Consider the following 14051-nt stretch of genomic DNA (forward strand, 5'->3'; position numbering starts at 1 on the left):
CCATTTTTCATCATACGCAGCAATACAGTGTAGAAATGGTTTGTCTTTATGTTGTGACAGCAAAGAAAGGCAAGTTTCGAGACAGTTTATTTTCTGATACTCGTTTAATTCACGTGTTACCCATCTATCCAGCTTCTTTACCTTGCTGCTTTGTTTCCAATGGTCCAATACTGTTGGAATAGTAACTTCAAACCTTGCTGCTAATTGATATGTAGGTTGAGATGGATTCGCTTCCACTACAGCTTTCAGGTCATCATCATCCACCTTGGTCTCAGGTCACCCTCATGGCTCATTTTCAAGATTAAAATCACCAGAATGGAACTTCTCAAACAATTGAAGTGCTGTGTGTTCATTAGCCACAACCCTCCCGAACACTTTGTTGATACTTCAAGCTGTCTGTGATATAGTGGTTCCACAATGGAACTCATGTTCAAACATAACATGAATTTTTTTACTTATCCATGGTTTCACAAAAATTGCTTTAAAAAAAAAATTTGACAGATAATCACAAGCCAAAACATACGTTTGAAAGAATGAGGATGTACCTTCACACACACAAAAAAAAGTGTCAAAGTGAAATGTTGGAGATCTTAACTGTAAAACTTAGTACTTAAGGAAATCAGACATTTCATATATAATAATCTAATAGTAATTCAGTTTTTGCTTAAATCATTCAGTACTGACATTGTGATCGTCTAGATATTGACAGATGAGCGAAAGTAGTGTATGCTTATATTTTCTTTCACATACAAAATTTTGTTTTTCTTTGAGGTGATAATTGTCTCTTCTTTCTGATTTGCTTAGCTTTCTGTGTACTTCCTAATTCTTCCCCTTCCATTATTGTGAAACACATCAGGTAATTTACCAGTTGTATATATTTTTTTGAAAACGCTACTCTTGAAATCTTTGTTTTGTGTCGTCAGGCTACATTGATTGCTTGCTAGGCCCACTACACAAGCTGTCATTCTGGCTTTCTCTTCATTCTTCTGGGGGTTCCATTTTCTCCTCTTTTTTGTTAGATCCCTTGTTACCTGGATTGCATACCTTTTACTGTTTTTAATTTATTACTTCGTTTGGTGGAGCATCTCCAGTTCTTCTGGGAGGTAGGGAGGGAAGTTTTTTTGACATCTTTTGTGTTAAAAAAAAATGTCTTCCCTACCTTCACACACAGTTGATATTTTGATTGTAGTAGAATTCTAGGTTGGAAAATAATTTCCCTCAGAATTTTGATGACATTCCTCTCCTGTCTCATAATTCTAGTGTTTTTATCTGATCCTTTATATGTGACCCATTTTTTTCCTTTTGGAAGCTTTTATGATTTCTCTTTTTAATGACTATATCTTAGATTTGATCATTGCAACCCTTTAATGATCTCAGTTTGAAGCATCCCTTTCTCAGACCACCACCTCTGTTTATAGGTTGCTTGTGCTCTGGCTCCTGCAGTTCTTCCATTCTCTCCTGAACTTCAACTCATTCATCATATCATCTTTTCTCTATTATTGCTACCCTCTTGTCCTCCTCCTTCAAATATAAGTACCATTTTCCTTTATTATAACCACCCCCTTGGATATACTGTCAACTCCCTTCCTCTTTTCCCTTATTGTACCTCAATCCTAGTTAAATCCAACCCTTTGCCTACTCTGCCCTTAAACCTACACTTCTCCCTGTGACTGGAGAAATAAACATTCACGCTGGTTGGTTCTACTTCCAATTTATGACCACTGACTTCAAGTGGGCATTGAGTGCTACTTGGCAGTCATTACATTTCCCTAGTTTTTTTACTCCCACTCTCTTAAGATTTCCAACACTTCCACTCTCCTCCCTTTAAGCACATGACCTACCTTCCTATTATACTGCCTAAATAGAAGCAATCTTCTCACCTATCAGCATACCTGTCCTGTGTTCTCTTGTGTTTCTGTTACATAGATGAACTTTCTATACTCCTGTCTAAGGGTGATTCCTTCTGCTTGTGCATTGATCCCATGCCCTGTCTTATATTCAAAGACATTGCTATAGCAATTCTCCCCTCCATCTTTGCATAATGTATTTACCCCCCTTACTAATCATTCACATCAGTATACAAACATACTTTATTTTTCGCTTGTTAACCATTTCTTGGCATAATATTGTCCTTCATCTTCTGCCCATATCTCAATCTTCTTTTCAGCCAGATCCTTAAAAGAGGTGTTCATACCCACTGTCTCTGTTTCTCTCCTCTTTTTCTCTATTGAATGTGCTCCAATTAAGCTTTGAACCCTTCTTTCACCATAACTGCAATGTCATGGTCATCAAAGATGTCAGTGTTGCTAAGCCCTGTGGTTAAGGTTTGGTCTTAAACTTGAATTATCAGCAGATTCTAACATAGTTATCACTCCATCCTCAAAACAAATTCTTTGCTTGACTTTAAGATGTCTTTCTTCCCTGGTTTCCTACCTCACTGGTAGTTCTTGTCTGTCATCTCATTCTCTAACCCAGCACTATACAATAGAAATATAATGTAAGCCACATATATAGTTTAATTTAATATTCTAGTGGTCATGGGTGAAATCAGTTTTAATAACATATCTTATTTAGCTCAATATATCTAAAATATTTGAATTTAAAATATTAGTCAATATTTAATATTGTCTATAAAAGTTGATTTAAAGATATTAATGAGATATTTTGCATTCTTCTTTTGTAGTAAGTATTCTAAACCTGGTGTGTACTTTACACATATAGCACATCTCAGTTTGAAGTAGCCACATTTCAAGTGCTCAGTGGTTGTTATGTGGCAACCACAGCTGCCATATTGCACAAACCAGTTCTAAAAATTGATGTGGCTCAGGCTCAGTTTTACACCCCTTCTCTGTTTACACCTCTTCTTTATCTATACTCACTTTCTTGATGATTTCATGTAGTTTCCTATTCTTAAATTTTGTGTCTTCTAATAAAGCCCAAAGTTACATCATCAACCTAGACTTTGTTCCCTGAACCTCATACTCATATATGCCACCACCTATTCTGCTTCTCCACTTGGATGTCTATCTTAAACTTAACATTCCTAAAACTGAGCTACTGATTTTTCCCTTGCCTCCAACTTCTTCCTTCTGTAATCTTGTCAATCTCAGCAGATAAGACTCCTTCATTTTTCTAATTGGTACAGACCAAAAACATTAGAGTCATCCTTGACCCTTCTCTTCCTTTCATACCCAATGTCTAAACTCTCATGAAGTCCTGTGAACCAAAGATTAGCAAACTACAGCCTACAGGCCAATACACCCTGGTACCTATGTTTTTTATGGCTCTTGAGCTAAAAATGGTTTTTGCATTTTTAAATGGCTACATTTAAACGATTATGTAAATACCTACAGTAGCCTCCATTTTGCCACTTGGCCTGTAAAGCAAGAAATATATATTATCTGGCCTTTTAAGAAAAAGTTTGCCCATCCCTGATCTATACTATCTTATTTATTCATTTACTTAGCATGTGCCAGGCATTTAGCAGGTGCTGGAAATAAAATGGCAGGCATATGACTTTGCTGTGCAGGATGAGGATGGGAGGGAGTCCTGAGAGCTCCTTGCTTATATGTCCAGCTGCTTATAGCCCCACACCTTAACCTTAAAATGTATCTGACATCTCTTAATTCCTGAGTGTTTTCTTTGCCCTTGGTTTTCATTGGTATCTGTTTAGTTTATTTCATTCTAAGTCAGTTATCTTGTATCTTCCAAAAATTGCTTTATATGTCTTGTTTATTGTCTTTGTCCTTAGGAGATTTAATTTTTTTTTTTTTTTTTTTTGAGACAGGGTCTTGGTCTGTCATCCAGGTTAGAGTGCAGTGGTACGGTCATAGCTCATTACAGCCTTGAACTCCTGGGCTCAAATGATCCTCCCACCTCAGCCTCCCGAGTAGCTGGGACTACGGGCATGTGCCACTGTACTCTGCTAATTTTTCTATTTTTTATAGAGACAAGGTCTTGCTGTGTTGCTCAGGCTGGTCTTGAACTCCTGGCTTCAAGTGATCCTCCTGCATTGGCTTCCCAAAGTGCTAGGATTATAGGCGTGAGCCACTGTGCCCAGCTGGGATTTAAATTTTAATTCTTTGGCTATGATTTTAGATAGCAATGATTTAGATACATGATTTCACAGGGTATTATGGAAACACGACATTAATCCAGAAGTCCAACATTTCTACTGTCTACATGATAAAATTCAAAACCCTTAGGAGTAATTCTGTTCATGATCTGGCCCCAACTTTATTGCTTATCTTTCTTCTCCATTTCGTATTTTATAGTTTAGCTGTTCCTAAATATGTTACTCTTTTTCATTATCCAATGCTTTCTCTGAGGTTATTCCCTTTGGCTTTTATTCCTTTTCTCTTCCCTGTATCCTTTCAGGGCAAAGTCCTGTTTATTTTATTATTTTTTTGAGACAGAGTCTCACTCTGTTGCCCGGGCTAGAGTGAGTGCCATGGCATCATCCTAGCTCACAGCAACCTCAAACTCCTGGACTCAAGCGATCCTTCTGCCTCAGCCTCCCGAGTAGCTGGGACTACAGGCATGTGCCACCATGCCCGGCTAATTTTTTCTATATATAATTTTAGCTGTCCATATAATTTCTATTTTTAGTAGAGACGGGGTCTCGCTCTTGCTCAGGCTGGTCTTGAACTCCTGAGCTCAAACAATCCGCCCGCCTCGGCCTCCCAGAGTGCTAGGATTACAGGCGTGAGCCACCACGCCTGGCCAGTCCTGTTTATTTTTAATCCAGGATCCCATTCTCTGACTTGTCCGGACAGACTTCAGTTTTCTTTTCTGCCCACCCTTAGCATGTTCTTCTGTTACAGCTGGAGCTACACGTTTGGTTTCCACGGATAAGTCCTACTTGGCACCTTTTGTCCTTGTGTGATTGTTAATAGCATCCCATTTTACTCTTAATAGTGTGCCAAGTTAAATGATAATGATTTAGTCCACCCTCTTTCTTGCCATTTTCCTTGAACATGTGATGTCTGAAAGTACTGCTTCATTTTGTGAAAGAATTTAATAGCTCAGGGTGGTGGAGCTGAAAGGAAGATTGCTTCTTACATTCTTTTCATTTGCACGATAAAAGTCGGCATCAATTAAGTTACTGTAGTTGGATTTTTGTAGCTGAACATATTTTTAACTTACACAAAAATAAATGAAACGGTAGAGGTTCCTGGTTCTCCTGATAAAGAGTAAACATCGCTATCCATTTGGTGTGTTTCCAGATATTTTCTGTAATGTGTATACATTGCATTTTGTTTAACATGATGGAATTATGTAAACTGTTTGCAACTTGCTTTTTTACTCTGAATAATAGAGAATAGGCTTTTTGTACATACCAGCACATGTAGGTAGATTTCTCTTGCTTTTTTTTTGGCGGCGGAGGTGGGGGGGGACATACCATCGTGTGAAAAGTATAGTTTTTGAATAATTATTTCTGGCAAGAATCATCAAAGGATGCTAAAACTACAGAACAAAAGTACAGTGAGACACAGGATATGTACTTAGTCTCCAAGTACCTTCCTACAAGATATTTATTAATTACAAAAGGAAAAATGATAACTTTATGGTAGAGAAACTTGGCAGACACCAACTTAGCCAAATGGCCAGAATTATCAGTAATGGCAGAAATTGATATCATGTGCATCCCTATAGAATAAGGAGGACAGAACATCACTCCTGTGGTATTCCTACCAAATATGGTATAACTTGAATTTAATCTTGAAGAAACATCAAGCAAGCCCATATTGAGGGATGTACTACAAAATTACTTTGCCTTGTACTGTTTCACAATGTCAAGCATGAAAGATAAGGACAGAACTGTTCCAGATTAAAGGAGATTAAATATACATTAATTTCCTGATTTGATAATTGTACCATGGTTAGGTGAGAGGAGGATTTTATGTTTAGGAAACCACACTAAAGTATTTAGAGGTAAGGGGGTATCAGTCTACAGCTTAGTCTCAAAGTTTTCTGAAAAAAAGTGGAGAATTATAATGCAAATATAAAAATGTTATCATTTGGGTGATATGGGTGAAGAGAATATGAGACTTATCTTTACTATTTTTGTAACTTTGTAATCTGAAGTATTTTTCAAAATGAATGTTAAAGTACAACCTCTGGGAAGTGAGACCACGTAGATTTAAATTCTGGCTCTGTCACTTCCAAACTTTGTAGTTTTCTGGAATTTAACCTTTCTACGCCTTAGTTTTTTCCTCTATAAAATATAGTTTATAATAGTACTCACCTCAGAGCATTATTGTAAGGATAACAAAGTTAATATTAATACAAGTAAAGTGGTTAGAACAGTACCTGGCACAGAGTAAACATAATGTTAGCTATTAGTATTCCATTGTATGTACAATAAATTACAAGCCACTTACTAATGGACATTTAAGTTGTTTCAGATCTTTTTTTTTTTTTTTTGAGACGGAGTCTCGCTTTGTTGGCCGGGCTAGAGTGACTGCCGTGGCGTCAGCCTAGCTCACAGCAACCTCAAACTCCTCCTGGGCTTAAGGGATCCTCCTGCCTCAGCCTCCCAAGTAGCTGGGACTACAGGCATGCGCCACCATGCCCAGCTAATTTTTTCTATATATATTTTTTAGTTGGCCAGATAATTTCTTTCTATTTTTAGTAGAGACGGGGTCTTGCTCAGGCTGGTCTCAAACTCCTGACCTCGAGCGATCCACCTGCCTCGGCCTCCGAGAATGCTAGGATTACAGGCGTGAGCCACCGCGCCCGGCCTTGTTTCAGATCTTAATCTGAAATATCTATGTGCATGTTTTACCCTTACTTGTACCCTTAATATGCTACCCAGTATCTGATCTGTAGTGGGCACTCAGATTTGGTTGAATGAATTGAATTATTTCAGGAGCCCCTGGAATCTTTATTCAAAATATTTTATCTGTGAAATGAATTTTTAAAGCAATAATAAATCTCAGCCAATATATCTTAATATGTAAGTTTTAGAGAAATTGAACAATTTTTACTTTATTAGAATATTACATTATTAGTATCATCAAGATTATTGTTCCAGTGGAATCACATTCTCTTTCCGTACTGGTGGTGTGGGGTATTCTGTTTCAGTTATGATTGTAAATATTTTACCAATCTAAATTTCCTTGCTGTGCTGCATTGTTTTAAGTGCATTAGTTTATAGAACCCTAAATATCCCTGAACTTTCTGCCATTATATCTTGGCAGTTTTGCAAAGACACTGTAAAATACAATAAAGAATGTGGGCTTTAGCTTATAATATAGATGTTTTCTCTTTGGTTAATGGCAGTGCTTGTATTTTATGATTGTATTCCTGGTATTTAGCCTATACCAGCCACCATAGGGTGCTCAGAAAATGGTTTAGGAATGAGGGGATAAATGGACATTTTTTCCCCCACTAATCTACCCCAAAATCTTGATTTCATGCATGCTACCCTTTGATTGCTACCCTTACTTTCTGACTTATTTACTCTGATTCCCCTAATCCCACTATCTTTCAGTTCCACAGAGACCTCCAATTCATGGATGCTGTCACTTTATTACTTTCTGTTATTCTCTTTGTGTATTCATTTTCATGGTCCAGTGCTGAAATCACTCAAACACACTTATCTTCCTTGCCTCACTCATCATTTGTATTACTTATCTGGCAAAACCACAGCCATCTGCCTATTCTGTGCTTGTACCCAGGCAGCAGAAGCTGCTAGAAAAAACTCATGTGTGTGTCTATTCTCAGTTTAATTTTATGACTGCAAATCTCAAATGAGCAATCCACAATGGAGGCAATCCCATCCTACACTTTTGTAGTGAATTTGTTTCTCTAGTCTCTGAAGTGACTTTTCCACTTGTATTTCTCACACCTGCAGTGCCAACCCTTCTCACCTTCAGCTTGCTCTCTACATTATTGAAATATTAGCTGTAGTCAGATGTTATTAATATTAGAAATACCTCATCTTCTCACTATCAAAAATGCTAACCTGTCTGTTGATATCCATGTACTCTGCCTTCTGTCCTCTTAAAATGAAAGTATCCCTGTAAGAGTCTAAACTCGGCCCCTCCACTTATGTTCTAGATTCCATCCTCTGGCCTACTGCAGTTAATAAACCTTTTTTTGTATTGCATTACTAGTCTCTCCTTCACTGCTAGATTGTTCTTATGCTTTAATGTCATTCATTTTAAAATACCACAGTTTCCTTGATCCCATGGCTTCTTGTATTTACAGTCCTATTTATCTTCTACCCTCCACAAAAAACTTCTTGAATTAGCTGTTTTTAATAGTATTTGCTAATTTTACTTTCTCTTTGACTTGTCTCTTTACCTACTCCAAACGGTCATTCTTCACCACCATTACAGAGAAACTGGTCTTTACCCATCTTACTAAATCTAGTGTTCTCACCCCTCTCTCTTCAACCTATGAGCATTATTAGACCCAGGTGATCACTCTTTGAAATACTTTTTTCTTAATCTTCTTAATACCACAGTCTTGGATTTCTTTCTACCTCACTGGTTAGTTCAGGTCCTGTGCTTGCTTCCTTACTCCTGGGCTCCCTCTCTTCCCTGTACTGTCTCCCTAAGTTGATTTCCTCTAGTTCTGTGGCTTTAATACCAACTATATGCTGAGGAAGTCCAAATTTACATTTCCAGTCCTGATTCCTTTTCTGACTTCCAGACTCAAGTGTCTTACTGAAATCTTCACTTGGATGACCAAAGAAATTGCAAACTTAATGTAACCAAAATTGTACTCCATTTCTGCTTTTAAACCTGCTCCTTCCAAGCCCTGTCTCATTTCAGGAAACGTTACCGGTTGCTTAGACCAAAAACCTAAAAATGATGCCTGATTGTACCTCATACCCACATTCAGTTCATCTGCATATCATGTTGGCTTTACCTTTTAAATATATCCTGATTTCAACAACTTCTTACTATTGCTACTGTTAAAATCCAAGTCCAAATCACTGTCAGCTCCTGCTTGAACTATTGGATATAGTTCAATAGCTGGTCTCTCTGGTTTCACTCTGACATCTGTCTTCAAGTCCACAAATCTTTAGGAGTAATCTTTTAATGGTAGCAGTCTGTTTACATGACTCCCCTGCTCTCAGTCCTCCAGTGACTTATATTAAATTTTTGTTACTGAGGCTTGTATGCATTACACAGAACCTCTGATAGTCCCCAGCAAGGTAGTTTTCCTTAGGCCCTTCTTGGTAAACTAACATTTCACAGGTAAGGTATATACGTATTTTGCTTTGTTTTTTGTCTACACGATGTTGTCCAAGTTTTTTTAAAAAATTGGAAGATTTCACATTAAGCAAGAAAAACCTAGATTTTTCTTCTGAAAAATTAGGAGATCTGACCACACTGGCCCTGTATTCATTCATGGCTGCAGCAGAGCAAGTAGTGGTTTTCTCCCTTCATATTAAACATATGTTCTGATTTGCCAGTCTTTACCACTCCCCAATGTATCTTGTAGCTAGTGAGATGTACTTAGGAAGGTAACCTGTTTTTTGCATTTATGACCCCTGCCCTGGAGTAGGTCAGTCGTTCATTCAGCAAACATTGAACAGTAAGTACTCTGTGCTAAGCACTATTCTAAGTCCTAGAGATAAAGCAGCGAATAAAATTAAGCCCTAATCTCATGGATTATACATTCCTTGGTACAAATAATATATATGTAAACAAATACATGTATCACGTCAGGTGGAGATAAGTTCCACGAAGAAAAGTAAAGCAGGATAAAGAGATATAAAACGGTAGAGGGTGTGTCGTAGAATGCACAAGGAAAACTATGTGAGGACTTTACTTTAGAACACAGGCTGGAATATAATAAGAGATGGAGCCTTGTGAATATTTTGAAGAAAATGATTTTGGGGTGGGGGTCAGTAAGTACAAAGTTCCTGAGAAGAGAATGTGTTTGGTATGTTTGAACCATAGCATCAAGGCCTGTGTGATGCAGTGTGGTGAACATGGAGAAGAGTGGTAGGAAACAAGGTTGGAGAGGGAGACCAGGGTCACGTGATACAGGGCTGTAGAGGCCATGTTGGACTTTGGGATTGTACTGTGAGGTAGGAAACTATTGAAGGGTTTTGAGTTGGGAAGTGACATGATCTGACTTATTTTAAAACAATCCATCTGCCTTCTGGTGGTGAATAAATTACAGCAGGGACAGGTGTGGTAGGTAGGGGACTTGTCTGGAGTTTGTTAAGGAGCGAGAGAGGGTGGTGATTTAAACTAGAGATAGCTGTGAAAGGACAAAAAGTGGTTAAATTAGAATTTGAAGATAGAGCCTGCAGGGTTTTCTGATGGATTTGGTATGGGATTTGGGAAAACAAGAGGAGCTGGTGCCCAGGTTTTCAGCCTGAGCACTGTAGATAGATGGTAGTGCCTTTAATGGTTGGGTAACACTAGAAAGTGGACATGAAGAGTTCCTTTTTGGAGATGTAAAATTTGCGAATCCTATTTGATGTCCAAGTAGATATAAACTTCATCTAGAGGATGATAAGCTTATAGCTCTGTAATATAACTTGAGATTTTTAAAAGACCCAATCATGTGAATCATATACTGACCACAACTGAGTTGAGACTACGACATTGTGATTTTGTTTTCTTTCTGTTTGTGAGATACATTAATAGTACTTGACATGAATTTGATGCTCACTGTTTTTGTTGAGAATCCAGAAACTTTGCTATAGTTCCGGCTTCTTCTGTAGCTACCTATTATTCCATTATATTAGGTTTCTATTTACATTTTATAGGAATTATAATGTGGCAGAAACATTCCTTTAATGGGGCTTATGACTTCTTAATTGAATCAGCCAGATATTATTAATAAATTAATTTTCTTCAAAGTGAGTCCAGCAAACCACTTAATTTGTTAATGACTCAGCAGTGAAATTATTTTTAAAAAATGATTTGGGGGGCAGGAGTATATGTGTGAATAATTCATTTTTTCCTTACAGCAGAACATGGTTTTGTTATCACTTTGAGTAATTCTATTTGAGAAGGCTTAACCTTTGTAGCCTAACAGTATGTAAGCAGGCATTGAGTAATTTTTGAAATAAGTCTTATCTAAATCTTACAACCCTATTGTTAAATAGTAGTTATTATATACTGCTCATCTGTGAATGTGAGAATACTTTGTAAGTAGAAATTACTACTTTGTGATATTTTCATAAGCATTAGCCTTATTTTCCAAATGAACATATTAAATGCAGGTATATTTAAATTGCCTAAGGAGAAGCAATTGAAATTAAGGACAGAGGTGGCAGTAGAGTATGGTGTTTTAAGTGTAGGCCTATAAGGAAAGCTTGGATGTATGATAGCAATATTTAGACCAGCAGGTTGACATTTCATTTCTGTTTTCTTATTAATTAGTGATTTTATAAGAAAAACACAAAGAAAAGTTTTGCTACTGTTCAAAGGCCTAATTATTCCATTTTTGTATAGGAAGATTTTCAGTCAATGACTTATGGATTTAAAATGGCTAACAGTGTGACAGATCTTCGAGTTACAGGTAAAATCATTTAGAAAGATAATTCACAAGTTTTATATTTTGATTTATTTCCTTTTTAAACTTATTCTTTCTCTTTCTAGGCATGCTAAAAGATGTGGAGGATGACATGCAACGAAGAGTAAAGGTATATTGTTTTTCTCTTTTCTTTGGTGTAAGGTTTTGGTATTCTCTTAAATGTCAGATTAATTTTAGCTAATTACAGATAGCTTATATAGAACCACATGTCTCCTTTTTATGCTGAGCCTTTTCTGTAATGAATTTGAATGCTGCTAGAGGAATTTCTGATAAATTAATGTCATTTTCAAATACAGTCATTCCCTTAGTATCTTCGGGGTATTGGTTCCATGACCCTCGAGGATAATGCTCAAGGGTCTTGTATAAAGTGGCTTCATATTTTCATATAACCTTCCCATATACTTATCATCTCTAGATTACTTATAATGCCTACTACGAGGTAAATGCTGTGTAAATAGCTGTTATACTGTGTTTTTAAATTTGTATTATTTTTTACTGTATTGTTTTTTTTCCTGAATATTTTTGGTTGGCAATTGGTTGAATCCAACCCTCAAATACAGAGAGCTGAGTGTATTAAAAGTTTAACTCTCCCAATTCTTTCAATTTTTTGCCAACGTTTAAGACTTTTAGTATGCTATTTGAAGAGTAGTATTTTTTTTCCCATTAGAGTTTTAAGTTCCTCAAAGGTAAGGATTGTCTTCTTCACCTTTGTATCTTTAATAGCTGGTATAGTGTCTAAAACACAATAGGTATAGTGTCTAACACTATTTACAATAGTAAATGGTAATATCCCAAATCTGATAAAAATCTTCTTTCTAGATGACATCCTTCAGCTGTGTGACCTTGATGATTTGCTTTTCATAGAGATTAAAAAGGGAAAAAAGTTATATTTTTACTATTTTTTTTACACTTGTATAGGAGTATGGTTGTCAAAGAAACCTTGTTATTCTCTTTTTTTTGATTTTTACGTTATTCAGTGAATTAAAATGCACAGTGTCCCACTTTTAGATGAGGAAAATACAACTCAAAGGAGTTAAGTAACCTGTGTCTGAGTCTTAAGGGCATGTACTTGGTAAGTGGCAGCTCCAGGGCTAGAACCAGCATCTTCTATCAGATCTTCCTGTGACACTGCCCTGGTATTTTGTTAAATAAAATTGTCAACTCTGTCACTTGTATTAACAAGATGCTTTGCATTTTAGTGTAAATCAGGTCAAGTAACTTTATTTGTATGATAGGATTTTTGTAAAGATTACTATTTTTTTTTAACAGGGTTAGTTTTGAGAGCATCAGGAACTTCAATAAATAGATAGTTTTACAGGAAAGTATACTCTGTTATATGGTTTTGTAATACTTATTTCATTGTTTTGCGTATGCTGGTTCAATACCTGATTGCATGATCTTTATAATTTATATCAAAATGAACTTTCTGTATGTGGCATTAATAGGAGGAAAATAAATACAGGACACAGCTTTTTTTCTCCAAATATTTTTCCTAAAAATAAATTCTTGTATATACTTAATAAATTATTTAAGTGCATTACCTTGTATATTTATAATCTAATACTTTTCCAGGTTTATGTTTATTGTAATTCACCTTTTTTAAAATTTTAGAGTACTCGAAGTCGACAAGGAGAAGAAAGAGATCCAGAAGTTGAACTAGAAGTAATTGAACTTATTTTCTGGTAGATAATATCAGAGAAGTCTACCTCTTAATGTTGTAGTTTTATGAACTGCGTTATAATTTATGGAAGCCCTTTTTAAGGTATTTCTTTAAAAATTAGCATTGCAAGGGATTTTATTTCCCTTGTATTTATTTTGATAGAATGATAATGCAGCTCTTTCAAATACATGATTTCAAAACTCTTCAATATTCCTGTGAGGTAGGAAGAAAAAAATGATCTTTTTACAGACGATGCATCAAAGCTTGGCAAAGCTCAAGAACTTCCACAGTATCAAAAGTTGCTGAACCTCTGTTGAGATCCTAAATTTTCTGACTCTGCTTAAAGCACTTTTTAATTAGTCGTTTTTAAAATGTTAATTAAATCAGCTTTTGTGAAATGATAGTGTAACTTTTGACTTAAAATATCAGTCCTGTTGATATCGATAGAAACTTTATACTTCTATTTCAAAAGCATAGACTTTGTATTGTTGTTTTCTGCAGCTCGTTTTTCGGGAATTTAAAAGCCTTTAAGTGAAGATATGTGCCATGTAATAAGTTACTAATAACATTGAGATTTAGGAGTTAAAATAATATATTTTAAAATAAAATTCCTTTGGCAGTCTTTGCATCTTTTAACTTCTAGTCCTTTCTTGTTTTTTAGCACCAACAATGTTTCGCAGTATTCAGCAGAGTGAAATTTACTCGAGTGTTGCTGACAGTGCTTATAGCCTTTACTAAGAAAGAGGTAAGGGCATTTACTATAATTTGTCTATATCTGTTTTAGTGATTTTTGGATGGCATGCCTTATTGAAGCTGTTGTGAGACTTTTCCATTGAAGTACTCCTAATCTCAAATACACAGCACTCAGCATTTGATG

At 36.1% G+C, this 14051-nt stretch overlaps 1 protein-coding gene across 2 annotated transcripts in view; it reads left to right on the plus strand.

The window, feature by feature from the left end:
- Nucleotides 1–14051, plus strand: part of NAA35 (N-alpha-acetyltransferase 35, NatC auxiliary subunit) — a 94640-nt gene that overhangs the window by 28445 nt on the left and 52144 nt on the right. For both annotated transcript variants that reach the window (XM_045562708.1, XM_045562709.1), the window contains exons 7-10: nt 11433–11499; nt 11580–11623; nt 13126–13176; nt 13836–13919. In XM_045562708.1, the coding sequence (XP_045418664.1) occupies nt 11433–11499; nt 11580–11623; nt 13126–13176; nt 13836–13919 (246 nt within the window). The remainder of the gene's footprint in view (nt 1–11432; nt 11500–11579; nt 11624–13125; nt 13177–13835; nt 13920–14051) is intronic.

This window comes from Lemur catta, chromosome 10, assembly GCF_020740605.2.
Source record: "Lemur catta isolate mLemCat1 chromosome 10, mLemCat1.pri, whole genome shotgun sequence".
NCBI classification, from domain to species: Eukaryota; Metazoa; Chordata; class Mammalia; order Primates; family Lemuridae; genus Lemur; species Lemur catta.